This window comes from Furipterus horrens, unplaced genomic scaffold, assembly GCF_987537825.1.
Source record: "Furipterus horrens unplaced genomic scaffold, mFurHor1.1.pri manual_scaffold_6, whole genome shotgun sequence".
Lineage (NCBI taxonomy): Eukaryota > Metazoa > Chordata > Mammalia > Chiroptera > Furipteridae > Furipterus > Furipterus horrens.
Genome location: NW_028327176.1, coordinates 97361250 through 97382426, shown reverse-complemented (window position 1 = coordinate 97382426; position 21177 = coordinate 97361250). Strand labels below are relative to the sequence as shown.

Below are 21177 nucleotides of genomic sequence, written 5' to 3'. Positions count from 1 at the left end.
TGTGGGCAGTGAGAAACTGAGAACTCTAGGTTGATCAGGCCATGCACCAGATAGAAAATGGCACTTCCCAAGTGATGGTGATGTGTCTGCCTATCTGAATAGAAACAGGCTTCAAGAACCCTGAGGGGTCTTCATGAGCCAAGGTTCTTGGTTCAGATCATTCCTGGCTGCTGACCCGCCCCCCCCCCCAATTATTTTACTTACTTATTTAGGGGGGAAAGAGAGGGAGAGAAACATCCGTGTGAGAGAGAAACAGAAACATCAATTACTTGCTTCTTCTATGCACCCTGACTGGGGACCAAACCCACAACCCAGGTCTGTGTCCCCGATTGGGGATCGAACCGGCGACCCTCTGCTTTGCAGGATGACGCCCAACCAACTGAGCCAGCAACTGAGCCACACTAGTCAGGGCTCCTGGCTGCTTCTTAAAGCCTGCCCTCCTGCTGATACTCTGGTTTCCCACCCTTGGCCTGGCAGTTCTTGCAGCCCTGGGACTTTGGGACTCACTTCACAAATCTGTAGTTCTGATTTACACGTGAAGGCTGAGGCCAGGACCACCCAGCCTTCATTTCCGCTGCACTTGGCCTCCCCTCCGCCCACAGCCAGCCAGCAGGAAACACTGGCCCTCCGGGCTGTGCTTGTTGTGCAGGTGGCATCCCTCAGCCCAGGCTCTGTTTGCTTCCTGCCCCTTGCTGGCACTGGACAATTGTTATCAGGCTTTTTACCTCATTTGCTGTCCTCAGTTTGTTGTTTCTAGTTGACAGTGTACAGGTCTTTACGACACCTGTATCTCTCCTCCTCTGAGGTCTCTTCTCCCTTCTGGAAGTTCCTTGACTCAGTTTTTTTTGGGCGGGGGGGTCCTGCTGTAGGTAGTGGGTGGGGAAGAGGATGCTCCAGGGCTTTAGGAGTTACCTGGTCACACCTCCTGATTTTATTTACGAGGGCACAGGTCCAGAGAGGAGAGCTGGCTTTCCCATGGCTCCACAGCGAGTTAGTGACAGAACCAGAGCCGGGGCCACGTCTCCTGGCTGCTGCAGTGCACACAGTATATACTCTTCTGTGTGTGGTGGGGGAAGGGGGTGAACATGTGGCTCTGTGGGGCCCTGGAGGGGAGGCTATAGCAGTCACAAGACACTTCTTAGGGAAGGTGAATTTGAGCTGGGTCTTAGAGGTTGAATAAAATTTGATGGAGGGCTTTCGACATTCCTGAGGGATGAGGAGTAGATGCGCTGGGGGTCAGCATACAGAGATATTCAGCAGGACCTTTTAGGATTGCTTCCAGGCCAGTAACCTAGGGCAAGCCCCAAATCCTCCCTGGGATTCTGTCCTCATCCACAAAAAGAGGAAAACCACACCTACTTTGTAGGTACTGTTAATGACCATAGTATTAATTATAGTTCATGTTTATTGGGTGCTCACCATGTGCCAGGCGCTGGGCCAGGTGAACACTTGACATGTAATCCTCACAGCAAACCCACATCTCACTCAAGCAAGCTGAGTAAATGCTTTAAAACATGTAACAGCCATTGAGCACAATCCCAGGCACATAATAACCACTCAATAAAATGAAACACTGACAACAAATGACAGAATTTGGTTGACTACCGTGGCCCTATTTCCTTGCCCTTCCCTTCCAGAACAGGTGCTGAGCCCCTCCCTGGAAACCGCTGTCCTGGGATCTTCCTCCTCCAAGAAGCCTTCCAGGACCAGAGTAGAACTTGTGGCTTTTCATGACCTGTCTCCATTAAATGTTTTGTTTGTGTGGCTTTTGGGGATTCAGAATGTTGGTCTGTGTCCCTGTCACTCAGTCTGGGTGGTCCCACAATTTCCTTAGGGCAGGGGGGTGGGGCAGAGCTGGTAGATGCAGGGAGAGGGGCAACATTATCACAGGAGGCCCCTCCCAAAATCCCCCTTAAGTCTCCTGCCCAGGATCATGTGGGGACTCGTTTTTTCCAGACCCGCAGAATGGTGGTGGGACCCCTGCAATGTGTCTAGGGCAGCAGCACAAACCAGACACTTGCCTCAGAGCTTTTCTTTCCATTTTTACTTTAAAGGAAAAAACAGAAAAACAAAAACAAAAAAACAAAAACCAGTGCAAAATCCCACTTTCCAGTGTCAGCTACGCCCACCCCCCACCCCAGATCTCCCCCACTGGCTTGGGCCTGACTCTTCCTCCCACTCAGCCCCCCCTCCCCTCTCATGCAACCGTTAGGGGCTGGAGGCTCCACTTCCCTGGAGTACCAGATCCCAGGGGGACTTGGGGAGAGGAAAGAACTGGGGGCTGCCCTGATCCACCTGCATGCCCCCCCAGGTCTCCAGCCATGGCACCAGGTACCCATCTTGGCTCTCATTAACCCTTTCCTGACCACACTTCTAGCCTGGCGGGGGGGCAGTGATCTTGGGGAACTGTGTCCACACCCCTCCGCCCCGGGACCGGCTCGGGGCTCTCCTCACTGAGGTTGGGGCCTCCCTCTCCCACTCTGTGATGGGGGAGAGCAGCAAAACCCCCAGGTTTAAATACCTTAATGAAAGCAGGGGATGGGGGAGGAAGGGGTTTTAGATCTAATAAATTATTAGCGTTTCCTGTTTTTAGTGTCCGTCGGGTGGGGGGGCACGGTGTGGCCTCCAGGGCCCCTCCCTCCCCTTAGTGGTGAATCTCATTCTCTATGAGGCTGTCCTCGCAAGACTGGAAGTCTGTGTCCGTGAGGCCATCAGGTGGCATCAGCAGCTCCTCATCTTGGGACGAGGATGACGGGGGCTCCTCCCCAGAGCTTCCAGGACCCCCATCCCCATCCCCGTCCACCTCTGAGTCCTGCAGCACCTGAGCGATGTATTTCTGAAGGGGGAAAAGAGGCATGTGGGTGGGTGGCAGTGATGGGGAGTCGCAGGGCCTACAGGGCGAGGGGCAGTATCCTCTGCCCAGGGGAGGCAGGCAGCCCCATGGAGCCAGGTCTCTCCCTGCCCCTGTTCCCCACAACAGTGGGATAGGGAACAGGCTTTCCTTTCTAGAGGATAATGGGATACCCAACTTTGGGGCTGAGTCTCAGAGGCCCCGCCCCACCCTTGGCCATGGAGTGGGGCACTTACTGCAGATTTGGGGACAGCGGCAGCAGTGGGGGGCCGTCCATTGCTTCTGGAGTCCACGGTATCTGTCTCTGTGTGCTCAATCTTGAGGGGCCCAGAATGAGTCAGGGGTTGGGAGGAGTGCCCTTTCGCTCAGCCGAAGTCATGACCTTTCCCTTTCGGCACCCACTGCTCCTGCCCTCAGCTCCCAACCATCCTCCTCACCCCCTACATGCCCTCAAGCTTCTGCCCACAGCCGTCCCCTGGCCCCTCTTGCCCCACACCTTGTAGTTGTGGGCACTGAGGTATTTGAAGTGTCCGAAGCAGACGTGGCAGAGGCAGATGACAATAGTGATGACCAGGACGACGAATGTGAACATGGACGTGGGGGCTAGGAACCCTGTTATGGAGGGGCAAAGAATGGGGCTGCTATCTCTCCTCTGGGCTCCCCAAACCCATTTTGCTACCTTCTGAATGTATTCCCACACTCCCATGTGCTGCAGCCTCTCCCAGGCCCCTTGTCTGCGGCCTCCTGCTATCATGGACCTTCCTGGGGCCTGCTCTGGCTTGACTCTGGAGGGAGTCCCCTCTGCCCCCACCCCAGCTCCCTGAGGGGAGGGGGCCCTCACCCGTGCGCATGGTGGAGAAGAAGAGCAGCCAGAAGAGGCAGAGGATGGGCGCGGCCACCACCTGGTTCACAGCCCCCGAGTGGATCTTCTTGTCCAGCTTGGCCGGCAGGTAGGCGTAGTAGATATTGTACCTGTCTACTAGGTGCTTCAGCAGCATGTACATGAGCCCTGGGGGAAGCCACATGGGCCCTGACCTTGGAACCAGTGCTGACAGACTACTGTGTGTCCGTCACAGGTTGTCCTGGTCCTTCCAAGGCTGCTGGAGGGCTGGCCTCCCTTCTCCTGCCTCAGCCCCATACAGGACAGTGCCCCAAGCCCCCATTAGGACCAGACCTCAGCTTCCTCTGCTTCAACCCCTAGCTCTGCAGCCACTCCGTAGCAATGTTACTATTAGAAACCCATTCATTTGGATCAACAAGCATCCTGTTAACATCCATACCATTTTTTTCTATCCCTGTTCCTAAACAGATGAGTATAAGTTAGACGGTAAGTTCTATTTTCCTGGAGACTGAGGGAATGGAACTTCGGAATGAGGACAAGGTTAGTTTGGGAGTTTGGAGCCTTCAACAACCTGGGAGGGTGGTTAAGGGGTTAGGATGTTATCAGGAGGTAAAGTAGAGGCCACTAGTGTGGGCAGTAGTGAAGAGAGACTGCTACATTTCAGAGGAAGAGGGACTTGCCAGAATCATACTGCTCAGCTATGTAGCAGGTCACGTCCATGAGTGGCAAGGACCCAACTCTTCCCTGGAATCTGAAGGTCTTTCTGAGTTTATAGGGCTGTGTACAAAGGTGCTCATGGGCCCTGTGTAGACGTGTGTGTGTGAACACCTTGGTAAGCATGTGATGTGTGTCCCAGTATATCCAGTTGAGTAAAAAGCCTTGCTGTGGACGAGTATGGCCATGTTGGGGTGACTCTGCCCAGGGGTCCAGTCTGAGCTGAGATGATGACTTTTCCCCTCCTCCCCCCAGGCCAGGTCCCAGATTGAGCCAGGAACCAGGCGGGAGGCCCAAGGGGCCGGTCTCCCAGCCGGGGCCCTGTCCACTCGGGGTGGCCTGCCTTACTAGAGTGGAGTGGGTGAGGTCCTGAGTCCCCCCGAGCAGGGCCCAGGTCCCGGCGCGGCGGTGCCTACCGAAGGGCACGATGATGGGGCAGGTGATACTGTAGGTCATGACCACCGTGAAGACGCACATCATCCAGGCGTAGGCTGCGCCAAACTGGAACTCGTAGGCCTGATGCTGGGGGGGAGATGGGCAGGCGGTGGCTCAGGGAGCGGAGGGGCAGACTGGAGGGGCGCAGGGCAGATGGGAAAGGAGAGGGGGGCCAGGAAAGAAGCAACGGGGGAAAAGGAACCCTATGTCCAGGGTAGGGCAAGGCAAAGCAGAGAGAGGAGCTGTGGCTGAGGAAGAGGTCAGGGTGGACAGTGACAGGACATGGGGACAGCTCTTCAAGGGGTCAGGGACTGGCAGAGGTGGGCTTGGGAATGGGATGCTCAGAGCCCTCACGTGGCGTTAGGACCCAAGGACCCTAGGTGTAGGGACCTCGATCTCCCCCAACTCCCACCACAGAACACTACGCTGTCAGAACTGGCCAGGGCCTTCAGGGTTATCTGTGTTTACCCATCTCTGCATATTCGGGAAAACTGAGGCCCAGATGGGAGGGGATAGCCCGGGGCCACAGAGCTGGGCGGTCCCAGCACCCTTAAGCCCCACACCCTAGCACGCTGCCGCTGTTTCTGGTTGGGCCCACCAGGGGACGCTGTGCGAGCCGCTGTGGCCCCGCGGCTGTTACCCGCTTCACGTTGCGCCTCTCGGCGGCCGAGCGCGCCAGGCAGAGCCGGATCATGTACATGAGCAGGCCCGGAATGCGCAGCAGGTCCATGGCGTTGCCGATAAAGGCTGAGGCAATGACGTAGTTCACGAAGAAGGCGCCGTTGTCGGGCAGGAACACGCACCTACGGGCACCAGGTGCTCCAGCACTGCACCCTTGGGTGGCTGCCTGCCCACTGCCAGCATGACAGGCACCACACTTTCATCCCCAATGTGCCTTGTGAACAGCCATGTGTCCCCAGCTCAGCCCTCCAGTCCCCCCAAACTGTGAACCCCGGAGGCAGATGTCAGAGTGTTAACAGACACCCCCAACACCCTCAATGTGCATGGACATGACCTGAGGGAGAGCCCAGAGGCACCCTAGAAACTTATGCCCCATAGAGACCCATGGAGAGAGTGTTTAAGACCCCTAAGGCCACCAGTATTCAGGGTATGACTCCCTGAGACCCCCTGTATGACCCCCAAAGATCCCTGAGGGTATGAGAACCTGGAACACCCAGAAGGCTCTCCTCTTTAGGCCTTAACCCTAAATCACCTCCCGAACACATGCTCCAGTGATCCTTCCCTGGAGGTCTTCAGAGGGAAGAGCCTAGGATGCTGGTGACACTCTAAGTGTGAGCCCAAGATTACCACAGACGGCCCAGAGCAAGACCCCTAGAGCTTGCACCCACATTACAGCCGTGGTATATGCCCCCCACGACACCCACACAGGGGTTCCCAGAGAAGATGCCTCAGAAATAACTCCAGTCACACCTCTGAACAGGAGCCTGAAACTTGAGAGGTGTTCCCTGAATTTATGGCCTGTAAGTGCCCCAAAGTGTGAGCCCCAGAGACCCTCAGGGACACCTCTAGGAATCCCCAAGTCACTCCCACAGCGTGACCAAGACCCCACTACATATACCTCTCCAAATCTCCAGACTCCCCAGAATTCATCCCGGAACCCTCACAGAAACCCCGAGCGGGGGCCTCACATACACCTTCAGGGTTACCTTGGGATGAGCCCCAGCACAACTCCAGAGGAACTCCCAGGTATACACCTGAGGCACCCTGAGTCTTCTGGGATGATCCTGCCAGCCTGTGATGTAGGCTCCTTTTCCTCCCACCACAGGGGTAGGGAACTTGACTGTGCCCTCCCACGGGTAAGAAGTGTCTCTCAGGCATAACCACCCCTCCAGGCAGTCTCCTTCCCTGGGGGCCCCGGTCACTCACTCAAACCGAATAGCTGCCTCAGCCAAGAATTTCTTGTCAAAGAGCCAGCGGAAGAAGAGGTCCAGACTGGAGAGGAGGAGAGGTGTGGTGGGGGCTGGAATAGGGATGGGGAGTCCCAGCCAAGGGCCCCTGAGGATGCCCCCGAGACGTGGAGTCCTTGGCTTGGCAGATGTGGGAGCCTGAATTGCTCCCTCTTCCCATCCTGTGACTCCCCCCAAACCCAGCCCCCATTCCTCCTCTTTGAACCCACCTGCTCAGTCCCAGCGAGGGCAGAAGCAGCACCATGAAGATGAGGAAGGTGTAGCACTTGTGCATGGTGGTCCTGTTCTCTCCAGACCTGGGGCATGGGGCACAGGGGCAGAGGTCAGGTGGGCCAGCCCCCATGCTATTCCCCGGCCAAGACAGTGCCTCAGGAGGGTCCCTTGGGAAGAGGGGTACTTCCCAAGGTGAGGATGCTGACACCATGCTCTTCCTGCCAGCTCTGGGACCCCCAGGGCAGGGAGCCGAAATGGCAAAGGGCTGCCCAGTGGCACACGTGCACCTCTAGGGGCCCACAGCAAGGCCCCATGCACGTGGAGGTGTCTCACCGTGTCCAGTGGGCTTCAAAGAAGGCAGAGTAGTAGACGATGGTGGGGAGCAGGGCTGAGAAGCACCACAGCAGCAGGGTGGGGAAGAACTGGGTGATGATGGGGTTCTGCAGTGGGACCCGGGGTGGGGGTGAGTCAGGTGAGGGAGTCTGGTAGGCCCAGCTTGCTTTGCTTCCCTGCCCCTCCCCGACTGAGCCCTGGCCCCACGGCTCTCAGGGCCCTATGTCAGAAGTCCAGAACATCTGGAGGTCAAGGGCTGGGGGGCGGGGTGGGAGGGGCAGGGCCAGGGCCATGTTTACAACCCCAGGGTGAAAAATATTGGTTAGCATTTGCTGAGCCCAACTATGTGCCAAGCACTGATTATGTACTTTACATGTCTTCTTCACAACAGTATTATCCCACTGTATAGAGAGTAAACTGAGGCTTACCAGCTTACCCAGCTAGTTAGCAGTGGGGTGGGGATTTGAACCCAGAAAGTTGAGGTCTTATCTACTGTGATTTTCAAACTATCTTCCTTTGAACTGTGTGGCAGGAGGGGTGAAGGGAGGCCAGGTGAAGTGGCCCCCACTCTACTGCCTTCTGTGCAGCCTTGCTTTTCCATATCAGGTTTCAGGTAAGATTCCTTTAGATAAAGGCTCTAAGTCTGGATGCCAACTACCTAGCCTGAACCTCCCATTCTTCTGTTGGGGAGAATGAGGGATGAGAGAAGGGAATTATCCAAGGTCACACGGTCAGTTAGGACTGGGCTGGGGCTCTCTCTTTCCTGGTGCCTCCCTAGGTGTGTGCACATGCAAGGGTGGCCTCTCCTGGGGCACGGTGGCGAGGAACTCAAGGGAAGCACACAGTGGGATTTGCAGCCCATGCTTGTGTGGGGGCTTTCTGGTGGGGCAAGGCTGGGTGGGAGGCACTCTAGACCCCCCGCCCCACTGCCAGGAGGGATTTGGGTGCTTATTTCTGTGTCTTGAGACCAAGAGTGGAGGGATGGAGTGGGACGCGGCCTCACGTTGAGGTACTCCACGGGTTTGGTGACGTTGAACTTGTCCATGGTGGTGATGATGATGGCCGGGGTGGTGAGAAAGAAGAGGAGGATGAAGAGGACGACGTTGATAACCAGGCAGCGCAGCCACCAGATGACACCGCGGATGGAGAGGTGCTCCCTGGGAAGGCAGGGGAGGCGGTCACTCCAGGGACTGGATGCCCTACTGGGGACACCTAGGATCTCCCTCTCCTCCCCCCTCCCCACTGGAGCCCACCCAGTCCCCACAAAGCCTGCTCTTTGCTCACCAATAGATGTTCTGGGGGTCTGGGGCGTAGGACACGGTCCAGTTGGAGATGTGCAGGGACTCACTGCAGGACGAGGAGCGTGGCTCCCCGCGGCAGGTGCAGCCCTGGCACTTACACACGTTGAAGTCCTTCAGGATTCTGTTGTGTGGGGACGGACACCAGTTATCACGGCACCAGTGGCCGGGGACCCTACTGCTGACAGCTGGCCATGAGTGCAGGGACGTGGGAGCCCCAGGCTCGTCACTGGGGGACTATGGCTGGGGTGGGCAGGCTGGGAGGAGGCTCACATGGCAGTGATGGTCTCATTGTGGAAGGTGACAAAGGCCATGCCGAGAGGCTTCTCGTTCACCTTCTCCTTCTCCCGCTTGTAGTCCTCCTTCAGCTTCTGCTCCAGCTTCGTGTAGTACTCGATGGCCTCCACCTGCCAGAGAGGGTGAGGCAGGCGCTGGGCAGAGAGCTGGGTGGTGCCCACAGCATCAGCCAGCCAGCACTGACCCGGAGCTTCCTATGGGCCAGGCACTGCTTCAAGCTCTGTCTGTCTCTCACAACCAACCTGAGAGGTAGGTACACCATCTTACAGATGTGGAAACTGAGGCACAGAGCAGTCAAAAAACTGGCCTAAAGCCACAGAGCCAGTAAATATGGCACAACTCTGTCCTCTTGGCTGACCACTTCGGATTCAGGGTTTGAAGATTTGGTCACTGTAGGGACAGGGAACAATGCGACAGTGGGAGTGGGGCTTCAGGTCTGTAGGAGCAGGTGGAGAGCTGCTGAGAAGAGGGGCTGCGCCCCACTCTTGGCCCTGGCTCCAGCTTTGGCCTTACCTCCTCTGGGAGTCAGTTTGCCTCTGTGTGTTTACGTGCAGGGCCTGTGTATTGCCAGGGTTGTGGGACATGAACCATGGAGAGCATCCATCTTTGCTGTGACCTGTCTCCTCAAACTCTTCCAACTCCTCCCCACACCACCAGGAGCTTTGGGGGCCTGCAGGCTGAGCTGAGGCCGGGCATGCCCCTTGGCCAGCCCACCTCGTACCTGCTCACAGCCTCGAACCACACAGCAGCAGAGGTGGCCACAGGGCTTGGGGTTGATCATAGTGGGGACATTCTCTTTGCTTTGGAGGTTTGTGAAGTACTGCTTTCCCCGCTCAGCCTTCTTCCTGTAGAACCCAAGTGCCCAGTCACATACTGCCTGGCTGGGGTTGGCTGGGTGGGGAGCCCAGCTCAGGGGTCATCTAGTTTACTCAAGGACAGGGGTGTCTTGCTCTTGGGTTTGTTTAGGATGCATGGTTCAAATGTGTCCCCATTCCAGGGTCCCAGGGTCTCCCTACCCACCCCTTAAAGGCCAGAAATTCGTCTTATAGTCCAGTCTCAATTTCTTATACTGTAGTTGAAGAAGGGCCTGTCTTCATACGGGGTGGGGTTGGTGAGCCCCTTTCCTTTTGCAACTAGCTCTAACCTTCAGGCCTTGCTCTCTCCAGAGCTGAACTGATAAGCACTCCAGGGGCTGAATTAAAATCAAATGCCCTGGGAAACACCCAGAAAGGAAGTCAGGCTCCTCTGTGGCAGCCAAGATTCAAGACGCCCTCCACAATGGGCAGGGGGCCCTCAGGTGTCACCCTCCGCCCCCCCACCCCACCTCCAGCCCCAGGCCCCATTACCTCTCTGCATCGAGGAACATGAGGCGAGCCACGTTGTAACATGGGCGGGCTTCCAGAACTGTGCAGTTTGGGTAGGCCTCCCTGAAATACAGTCCACTGTCATCTTCTGTGGGGACCCTGCCCACCTGACCCCAACTTCCATGCATGACCCCATCACCTTCAAGACACACATCCCCAATTCAAGCTTCCTCTTTCTTAGTCTATAAAAATAAGAATTCCCCAAGGATAAAATACTGAAATTCTTCCTCATCCTTATGTGAGTCGGGGAGTGTGTGCACAGAGGGGTGGGGACTGTGTGAGCACTGTGTGGCCGATGACCCAGGATGTGAGGGCACACTGCAGAGTGCTAGGGCAGCCCGACTGTGGTCTGATCCTCGTCCAAGGCTGGGAACTTTAAGTTGCGAGAACCTGTTTCTACTCACGGTTGCTCCCTTTACCCTGTTCACAAAAGATCTGAGTGTAGTCCAACACTAACACTTGACTATGATCTGACCCCAATCAACCCACAGTCTGCAGAATGTTCTCTGCCCCAAGACCAACCAGAGATTGATCCTGAACCCTGACCTGAGATTGACCTCTAACCCTGGACAGACTGATCCTTTACTCTGACCCAAACTGACCCATAACTCAGACCCTCTAACCCTGTACGAAGATTGCCCCCAGCCTTGACTTGGGACTGCCCAGAGGTGGACTGTTCCTGACTCTCAGCACCTGGTACCAGGCAGGGCTGGCGGGTTACCTGCTGACTGAGCGCAGCAGTAGTTCCTTTTACATTCTGATTGCACACTGCTCCTTGATCTTAATCCCTAACCTAGACTGAGCCCCATTAAAAATTTTTTTGAAGGACCACTAAGTGTTAAAGATGCATTAGATATGGTTTATTTTTATTTTTATCTATTATTGTATTTTTTCCATTACCATTTAGTTCCCTTATACCCCTCCTGCCCCCTGCAGTCACCACACTGCTGTCCATGTCCATGAGTCCTTTGTCCTTTTCGCTCCATCTCTCCCCACCTAAGCTGTCAGCCTGCTCTCAACCTGAGTCTGTCTCTATTTTGCTTATTAGTTGTTTGTTTATTAGATTCCCTTAAAGTAACAAGATAAACTGTCCAAAGCCATGAGAATTTGGAAACTGAAATCTGGGATGGGCTTCTTGAAAAGCACTTCCTAAACCTTTTCCCTGACAATGTTGTTTTCAAACCATTTTAAGGTTCCTCTTTGGAAGGGCCTCACCACCTTGTGGCAGGGTGAGCCTTCATTGTCACCCAACTACTCTTCAATCCCTTAGCCCCTACCACACAGGCTCCCTGATTTTGCACACAGGATATTCCCTAACTCTGTTGGGTCAGTCCTCCCGTCCAGACAGACCCCAGGCTTGGAGCACAAGCCCTGCCAAATACTGTCAACTAGCCCAGGAGCTCCATGAGGACAAGGCTGCCTCTTGTAATTTACCACATACCCATGACCGAGACAACAACTTGCACACAGTAGGTGCTCAATAAACATGTATGTGCTGAATGACTTGATCAATGAAATGGCTATTCCATAATATTCATTCCATCGATCCCCAAAACTCTAATTGTGACCAGTCTCCCATCCTTACTTATAGGCTAGCTGCCAATTTTAACCACAGACTATTTCCTAAAGAGAGCCACAGAAGACCAATCCCTAAAAGACAACTTGGACCATGAGCTCCACACGAACAGCCACCATGTCTGGTTCTTCCATCTCCCTGGTATGACGTACATAGTAGGTATACAACAAAGGTGTGCAGAATATAAATGGATGCTTGGCAAGTGGGGTTCACTCCCTCACTACATGCAAGTCTCTGCTCAACTGTCAACCTGTCCGAGTGCCCCCGCCCACCCGTCCAAACATCCTTCACTCTGCCCCTCTTCCTGCTTTGGTTTTCTTCTTAGCACCTACCCCTACTTGACATAGTGTCTATTGCTAGTTCATTTGTTTATTGTCCTCCTCTGCCCATTAGAATGTAAGGAGATGAGGGCAGGGCTTTTTCTTTTCTGTTTACTGTTATTTCCCCAGCTCCTACTCCAGTGCAGCCACATAGCAGTTCAACAGATATGTGTTATTAAAGGACTCGTCAGTACAAGCTAACAGCTGATTATAATTGGACAGTAATATTATGATGTGACCTAATTCTGAGCGTACACTATCCTTAATCTCAGATTGCCCCCTAAGGCTGATCACAGCTTGAACTCCAGATAGGACCCCAAATTGTTTTCTCATATTAACCAAGTTTGATTTAGTTTTGACTGTCGTTCCATAAATTGTATAAGGGCAGGGCCTGTTTCTCGTTTATTTATGCCTGGGGTATAGAAAGTGACTAATAAATGCCTGCTGAATGAACTGAGTGTTTATCTACAAACGCTGATCACAAACCAGTCATTCTCCTGTAACGCAGAGGTATGGAATCTGACCCTGACCAGATACTGACTCTCAATGCTGTCCTGATCCCGCACAATGCCCTGCCGGCTGAGAGCAAACCCAGACCTCACTAAATCATGATCCTGATCAGAGACAACCCTGATTCAGACCATCAATGTCCCTTGTCAAGACCACGGACCAACTCCTAATTCTGACCACAGACCGACCCTCAGACCAATCTTTGATTAGACCCTGGACTGGCTCTTAACAGTGACCTCCATGCTGTGAACCGCCCCCAGAGTTCAATAATCTTTTATTCATTTTTACAGTCCCAAGGCCCATCATACTGACTTATGTCTTAGCGCTTTAGAAAGTTTGCTGAGTGAACAGATGCTAGGGTCCCTAATCCTGTACACAGACTGTCTGGGCACCTGTGACGCCTGGAGGTGGATGTTTCCCTTCTCGTTAAGACAGACTTCTGGAGTTGAAAAGAACCTGAGGGAACACACAGCCCAGGTACTCCTGGGCTCCTTGATGTTTCATTGGAAGTTAAGGACCTTCTCTCTGCCAGTCTACATACAAACTCCAGGATGTCACATATAATTTTGAAGAAGCCCTTGGGCAACAACCCATGACCGAGTTCCGGTCGGAGAAGGTGGTGGGGGTTGGGCAGGGGGGCATTGTGTGGGAGACTGGACTCACTTGTCAAGTATTTCAAGTATTTCTCTTGTGTTCCTAGAGGTGCTTATCATCCAGTCAGTGTTAAGACCGCCTCAGAGTCAGAGAATTCTTTAGTCTAATCTCCACCCTCACTATGGCCCAGACCTCTGAGTGAGAGGAGTGAGGGGCATGTGAGGAGGGTCTTGGGAGTTGAAAAGCAAAGAAGGGTCTGTAGGGCCTGAGGTTGGGGTCGGGGGTAGGAGCAGCTACTCACTCAAAATGCTTCTTGATCTTTTCTGACTCTGCATATTTGGAGATTCCATTGATGAAGAGAGTCCGCTTCACCTGGAGCGAGAGGCAGGTGAGAGGGGCCGGGAGATGAAGGGAGGGGGTGGGGAATGGGGGAGCAGAAAGGAGCAGACAAGAGTGGGAGAGGCCTTGGCCAATTTCTAATAGAAATCAGGCAGTGAGCCTAATGAAAGAGCCATCTGGCCCCTTGCTCCTTGAGAGGGAGGAGAGTGGGCTACTAGTTTCAGATCCTCAGGCTGTGAAGCCCCAGAGCAGTGGCTAGCACGGAGTGTGGGCGCTCACCACCAGTGTAGGGAGTAAGTGTAGAGGGGGAGGGAATTTTATACCATATCATCAACCACAGCTATTTCCCTGGTGCCAGGCGTAGCACAGGGGCTTTCCACGCACCGCCTCACTTCACCTTCCCTTCAGCTTGGGAGAGGTACTGCTGCTATTTCATTTGTCAGAAGAAACAACCAAGGCTCGGGGAGGTCATTAACTTACAGGATGGGAGCTCCTGAGGTGCTGAGCCAGGATTCAAACCAAGTTACCTTAACTCTGGGGCTGACATACCTTAGAGCTGAGGCAATTGAGGCCCGGGGGGCGGGGGGGAAGGGAAAAGGCTGCGTGTGGAGCAGACCTGGCCTCTGCTCCACTCACCAGGTCATCCTCCTTGTAGCGCATCTTGGATGTGTGTCTCCGCATGCTGTAGACAGTGAGCAGCAGGTACAGGAAGGCGAAGGAGGTGTGCAGCCAGAGCAGATTGTTCCTGGGCAGAGCAGAGGGTATGGAAGCCACAGGGCCTAGGAACACACTCAGACACCCCAAACCTCCCAGTGTGAATTAAATGCAGGTATAAGGCCCCTCTGTTGCAACCAGTCTTTTGGAACCAACAGCCCATAGGGTGGGCCCCACAACCCATATCCTCAAGACCCGAAGACTGTTACTTTCCAACCGAAATGTGCCCGAGGTCACCTGTCCGTGCCCTACCCACTGGCCACGCTACCCGCCCCCTGCCCCCGTCAGCCTCGCCAGCCCTGCCAGCCCAAGGCTGCAGCTGCCTCTCCCTCATCTGGTCCTTCCCGGTCATCCGCAGCAGGGTCCTACCTCTTTTGCTTCCAACCCCAGCTCTCAGGGCACCGCAGCCTCAACCTTAGCCACCCGTTCCCCAGACACTCCCCCTTTCCTTCTCTCCTTGTCAAGGCCCAGACTCTGACACAGGCCCTGGCCTCACTGACCAGCTTCTTAAACTTACCCTGATTTCAGGTTGGCAATGGTGGTTCTCCCAAAGCTGTAGGCGTTGTTCTCTGGGGGGATGGGAGAAGGGAAGGGACGATGGTGGGGTCAGGGCCTGTCCCCTCCTGCCCTCTCCTCTCTCTGCCCCACCCACCCTGGCCCTCACTGACCCAGCAGGTCCCCTGAGAAGTTGACGGGCAGCACGATGCCCACGGAGAGAACACCCACAACGACCAGCAGCCCGATGATGTGCCGCTGGAAGGACAGGTAGTGCACGGCGTCGCCCCCACATTTGTCCCGGATCTCGTCATCCCTGCGGGGTGGCCGGACGGCGGAGTGAGGCGAGGACCAGGGCCACAGAGGGGCCACGGTTGCCTGCCCTTGCCCATCCCTGCCCCTGTCCACCGTAGCCCCTGCCAATCTGGCAGCCATGTGGGGTAGAAATGGGGTCCCTGAGTCTCCTATTTTCTGGGGAGGGAGAGAAGGAGAGGGAAGGGGAAGGGGAAAAAGAAGGATGCAGGGAGAAGGGGAGGAACAGGGGAAGAATAGAGAGAAGGAGAGGAATAACAGAGGAGAGCAAAGTTAGGAAGGAAGGTGGGAAGGCGGAGTGAAAGAAGGAAGGCTGCAGAGAGAAAGAAATGAGGAACGGAGAGGAAAGGCAAAGGAAAAGAGGAAGATGAAAAAGGGAGGTCAAGGCAAAAGGTGGGGGGGATGGTGACATGAAGAGGCAGAAGCCGGAGGCTGGATGGAGGTCGGGAAGCGGTGGCACCTTATGGGTGCTGGTGCTACACAGTACGTGATACACTTGGGGAGGGGCCCTGGGGGTCGAGCGTGGTGGCGGTGCTGACCTGTCCGGCTTCCTGCCTCTCTCAGCGCTCACTGCCTGCCTGCCGCATCAGGCTTGATCTCCTGATTTCTGCCTGCTGGATACTGGCTCTTGCCTGCTGCTGGCTGGCTGCTCCCAGCCTGCCTGCTGCCCCCACCCGCTGGTTGCATGGAGGCTCTGAGGCGGGGGCTCCAGCCCCTGCTCTCACAGGGCGGCAGGGGCAGGGAGAGCTGTGGATAGAGTGGGGCCTCCCAGCAGGGGGGCACTCAGGAGATCGTGGCGGGGGGAGGTGGGCATCAAGGGAAGCCAGCTCAGGGGCAGCAGAGGCCAGGACCCAGGGCCCGGCCCCTTGGAGTAGGGAGGGAGAAGGGGGCTGTGCTGGCTAGGAGCACTAAGGCCCTCAAAGCTGCTGGCCTTTGGATTTTGTGGGGAGATGACAGGTTCTGAAGTTTCTCTGTTTCTTTCTTTAGAGCCTGAAGACCATTCACTTACTTTATCCTGAAGATGGCTGTCAGCCAGGAACAGAAACCCTGGGGGGGGGGGGGGTAACAGATGGATATCAGCTGCAGCCCCACCCCACCTCCCTGAACCTCCCCTTCCCCCTCAAGTCCTGCTCACCCTGGCACGATTTTCACAACCCCCCCAAAGAAAAGAGACAGGGAAGGTGTCAGCCTTCGAAGAAGAAAAGGACCAGGGCTAAAGTGGGGTATCTGTATACTCTCATGCCCAGAGCTACCCAACAGGGGAGCGGAACTGGAGCAAGTCCTGCAGCTTGTGTGGGCCAAGGCAGGGATGGGTGGGATTCAGGGTTCTAGGAAAAGCTAATAAGAAGAGTTTGCAACATGGCTGCGAAAAGCAGCAGGCTGAGCCACACTGTCTGAGATCCTGCCACTTATCTCCTAGCACAGCTCAGAGGGAGCGAAACCCCAGGTCCCTGTGAGCCGCAACCTCTCACCTACAAGCCCCCAGGCCTGTCTTCTGGCAGAGACCCCTCTCAGATCAAGGGACATATGGGGGAAGGACGGGCAGGGAGAACGCAGCCCCACCTTCCTACCAGGAAAAGGTCCAGGCTTAGCACAGGATGGCAAGAGAGGTACCCGGCCAAGACGCAGGACTGTGTACCTGATGCCAACATCACCTGAGTCTGGGGACCACCTGGACACCTCTGGCTGGCATGGGTAATACTGTTGCTTAGCCACTTACCAGTATGAATCCAGTTCAGGACGCTGACAGGCCCCGAAGCTTAAGCTGGATGACGTGAGCCACCCTAGGGCCTGAAGATTAGTTTTGACCAGGACACTTACCCTGGCAGAATGATAGGGGACCAGGCGGGTAATGCCAGAGTATTGGGTATGACATGAAGCGGGGTCTGTGGACTGCTGTGAATCACCAAGTACAATCCTTATCTTCAGGGGCCACTGCCATTCAGCTCTAATCCATAAACAGGTCTACCAGCCCTACCCACCCAGCCAGGGGCTGCCAGCCTGCAACTTCTGAGCAACACAACAGATTCTGTATGTTTTGGTAGGCAGCGTGGAAAGCTGATTTTTCACTTCTAAGACCATGTCTGAGGAAAAAGGGGTCCTTAATATTAATCAACGGCGGTGGGCACCGAACTCCACTGTGGAACAAGTTTGAAATCATGGATCAGGCTTGTGCTGGTTTGGAGGCTGACATGGGGCACAGAGTCAGGAGTTCTGGGTCTGGGTGATTATCCTGAGGCTCTTAGGGAAGCCCTGCCCTTGCTGAGAAGGCCACACTCCACAGGTCCCTGACTGTGTCTACTGGAAGCTAGATGCTGCTCAGCCCACCTCCCCTGGAGGACGAAGGGGTGGCTAAGAAGTCTGGGGAGGGCACTCACATTGTCTCTTTGGTCAAAGTCGACGGAGCTGGAGACAGATGTAAGACGTTCATATCGGTCGTGACTGTCCCCGTGCATAGCTGAGGCCACACTGGGGGTGAGGGGATGAGAGATGAGAGCCTGGTGAGTCTGAGCCCCTGGGGAGCAGGGGGTGAAGTGGGTGGGCCCCCTCTGTAGAGTTCCAGGGGTTAGACAAGGCACAGAAAGCACAGTGGCTGAAGCAGGAAGAAATGCCCTCTCCCTGCCTCCCTGAAATTTGCCTCTTCCCTTCAGTGGGGCCTGGGGGAGTAGGCACAGGAGTGGGGGAAGGGAGGAGGGTATCTTTGCCCCTTGGAGGTTGAACTGAGAATAAGTGAGAATGTGACTGGCCCTGCAGTTTTAGAGCTGACAAAGCCAGTATTATGCACAGAGCAATGGGAGGTGAAGGAAAGGATGGACTAGGAGAGCCCCAGAAGGGTGAGGATAAGGGGGCCTGGGGGATGTCTCCTAGATGGGCCCCTACCCGCCCTGTTCCCTGACCCCAGCAGTTGCTGAAACTCCAACACCAGTCCTATAGATAGAGACGGTGATGTGACACAAAAGGCCAGACTCGGGGCTCCTTGAGCAGCTGCCCTCCCAGGCCTCCAGAAGAAGTGAGCAAGGAACCCTGGAATATGAAGAACTAGCTGTTAGGGAAGCCACTGGTGACACCCAATCTTGTCTCTGTGACCAACAGGGTGAGTGTACTGTGAATTTCCGGGAGGATGGCCCCTGCGCTCCAGCCAACCATGGCCTCGAAGGCTGGGTGCACGGGGAGGGCCATCTCCCAGGCAGAGCGCCAGATGGAGAGATGGGGGAATGAGGCAGAGACAAGCTGGGGAGCCCCCTGCTCTGCAAAGCACACCGCCTGCATTAATCTGAAAATGAGCCTGCAGAGGAGAAAACTGCAAAGAGAAACCAGCAACTTGGCAGGAAGAGAAGAAAAGCATGAAAGAAGAAAAGAGAAAGCTGGTTTAGTGGGGATGAGGGGGCTGGTGCCCCACATACTATTCCTGTTCCACTCGGTCCCTCTCTTGTCGCCGAAGCCTGGGGACAGAGAACAGACAGAGTTAGCGGGGAAAGAGGGGGGTAGGAGGGTACCTGGGTACTGGTAAGGGACAAAGGCCCAACTGGGGGCTCTCCTGTCCCCCATGCCTGCTCTGGGACTGGTCCCTCTTTATCCCCCCAACAAAGGGGGATAACAGAGGGCTGGCTCTTTCCTCTACCTGAGGAGTGTGGAACAAGGTGTGTGTGCATGTATAAGGGTGGGGAAGAGTCCCAAAGCTTTACCTGTCTGCATCTGTCACCAAGGCCAGCCGCCCATAGTCCCAGGCCACCTTCCGGAGGATGGAGAACAAGAACAGCAATGCCTGAGGGAAGAGGGAGTGGTTGGCAGGTGGAGGGGCCATCCACTTACTGGACTGGCCAGAACAGCAGGGGCAGAGGGGCTAGAATCTTGTCTTAGAAGGGGTGGCCCTCGCGTGGGTGAATGGTCAGAGGCTAGGTTTGGGCTGTGTCACGGGGACACCTCCTGCAGTTAAGCCTGGGGAGGCAGGGTCAGGTGTGAGGGTGGTTAGAGCCACGGGTGTTAGCGAGCTGCGTACAGAGTGTGGGTGCCAAGGGTGTGGGTGGCATGTGGGCACTCACAAGGAAGCACATAAAGTCCAGAGCCAGCACGGTGGGGACGCCCCCAAAGGGCAGGCCCTGCAGGACGGTGCTGCGGATGCGGGCGCTGTAGCAGTAGTCCTTGGGGTTGCTGTTGTTGAGGGCCGTGGTGCCCAGTGTGGCCAGCAGGAAGGGCAGCATGGCTGCTACTGCCGCATGGTCCTCCTGGGCAGAGGACAGAATGGTCAGCTGGGCTCAGCCCCATTCCCTCTCTTAGCTCTGACAGGGTGGGTGTGGAGAGGGGGAAGGGAAGGCAGATCACCGGGCTGCCTGGGTGGGTGGAAGCTCTGGCCTCCAGAGATAAGGAAGGGCCTGGAGAGGGGAGGGTTATGTTGGCCCAGATCTGGACTGGGGAGACTGGTTTTTCTAAGCTGGGAGTTATCTGTGAGCGTAACATCTATTGCCCACCACCTCCGTACACACACGCAAACACTGTCCAAACACTGTCTCTGTCTCTCCTGTCTCAGGCAGGGGGCTGAGCTGAGCCTGAGGAAAGATGGGGATGGGCCTAGGCCAGATGATTCAAGGATATAAGGAGGGGTCTCTAGGCCAAGGGATGAGCCAGCTACCCTGCCCTCATCTTCTCTTTTTATCCCTAACAGAAAAATGGTATGTTTTCAATTCTGTTAATCACCTTCCCAATAAAATTGGCTTCAAAATAAGACGTTTAGCTTCAGAGCTGCCCCCTCTGTCCTCAGAGCAGGGGTCTGAGAATAGGTTCAGAGTGGGAAGTCAGTTAAAAAGGAGGACTTCTGGATTTGCCTTACTTGCCTGGCCTCGGTCCCTGCTGCTTGCTCTCACTCCTTTTCCGCTGCCCAGGTAGCAGCTGCAGCTTTCTCCCCTCTGACTTCCTCACCTCTCTCCAATTATCTCTGCACAGGAGTTACCTGCGTGATGTGAAGACTACAACTCCCAGAGTGCCCTGCTCTTGCCTCTGGAGCAGGGCAAGCTGGGAATGCTGTGCCTCCAGCGAGCTGTTCCATTGGCAGAAGAAGGGAGAGTGGGCGGGGGGCCTCTTAGTCTCCCCCCCCCCCCCCAGTCCCTGCCACTGGCAGGCTGTTCAGCCCTGGGTGGTCCAAGGGTTCAGAGGAATGGGGTGGAGAGGAGAAGGGAAGGGGCAGGCAGCCCAGATGCCTGGGTTCTGGAAGTGCCTGGGGACCAGGTGAAGCAGGGCTCTGGGAAGGCTCCCAGGGCGCAGAAGTGTGGCCCTAGCATCACTGCCCCACCCCCGCTTTATTGGAGGGCTCCTGGGATCCCTTCTGCTGACAACACTGAAGCTCTGCCTTTGGGGTGAGGGTGGGGGTCTCCAGGAAAGAAGAGAAAGCAGACAAAGAGAGAGAACAACAAACCCAGAATCAGTGACTGCAAAGCTGGGAGCAAGGGTCTCCCAGACCCCTGGGATGACTGACAGGGTTTTTCCTTGCCCACCAATCCCTGCCTCCTGCCAAGGTTTCAACTGCAGGGCAAGAGGCACCAGTTCTTAGATTCGGGACGGCAGGGTGGGGGGCGGGGGGCGCGGAGCTGGCATTGTTTATGTGTTCCACCTGGTCCCAGGGAGTCTCTGAAAAGCCTGTTAGGAAGGCTAAGAAAGAAACTGCCCCGTGTGTTACGCCTCCCCCTTCCTTCCCAGCCTAAGTTACGTTAAAAGTAAACAAACAACGGCCCCCCAACACTATATAGTAATTGTAGCAGGTACCACTTATTCAGTACATACATGATTTCATTTAATCCTTGACAATCCTGAGTTGGATGTCACTGTCACTTTAAGATGAGGGCACAAGAGCTCAAAAAGGTTAAGTAACTTCCAAAGTCACACTATGAACAAATTGATGGGCCTGGGATTCAAACCTAGTTCGACTTCTTTCTAAAGCTAGAACACTTTTCAGGGCACCACAGTGCTTTTCTGATGTGTCTAGAAGAGGACTGCAGACCCTGGTAGCTTGGCATATGCTCATTAAATGTCCTCTGGCTAGAAAACACTG

At 55.2% G+C, this 21177-nt stretch overlaps 1 protein-coding gene across 2 annotated transcripts in view; it reads right to left on the bottom strand.

The window, feature by feature from the left end:
- Positions 1-1387: 1387 nt before the first annotated feature.
- Positions 1388-21177, bottom strand: part of TMEM63B (transmembrane protein 63B) — a 24229-nt gene continuing 4439 nt past the window's right edge. For both annotated transcript variants that reach the window (XM_090282497.1, XM_090282496.1), the window contains exons 2-23: positions 19178-19360; positions 18821-18900; positions 17513-17603; positions 16144-16181; positions 14996-15138; positions 14845-14896; positions 14250-14358; positions 13576-13646; positions 10257-10337; positions 9632-9755; positions 8887-9020; positions 8600-8737; positions 8319-8472; positions 7316-7422; positions 6979-7065; positions 6729-6794; positions 5482-5644; positions 4823-4928; positions 3693-3860; positions 3348-3463; positions 3088-3168; positions 1388-2836 (exon numbers count right to left, since the gene is read on the bottom strand). In XM_090282497.1, coding sequence (XP_090138623.1) covers positions 2645-2836; positions 3088-3168; positions 3348-3463; positions 3693-3860; positions 4823-4928; positions 5482-5644; positions 6729-6794; positions 6979-7065; positions 7316-7422; positions 8319-8472; positions 8600-8737; positions 8887-9020; positions 9632-9755; positions 10257-10337; positions 13576-13646; positions 14250-14358; positions 14845-14896; positions 14996-15138; positions 16144-16181; positions 17513-17603; positions 18821-18900; positions 19178-19336 — 2460 coding nt within the window. In that variant the 5' untranslated portion in view covers positions 19337-19360 and the 3' untranslated portion in view covers positions 1388-2644. The remainder of the gene's footprint in view (positions 2837-3087; positions 3169-3347; positions 3464-3692; positions 3861-4822; positions 4929-5481; positions 5645-6728; positions 6795-6978; positions 7066-7315; positions 7423-8318; positions 8473-8599; positions 8738-8886; positions 9021-9631; positions 9756-10256; positions 10338-13575; positions 13647-14249; positions 14359-14844; positions 14897-14995; positions 15139-16143; positions 16182-17512; positions 17604-18820; positions 18901-19177; positions 19361-21177) is intronic.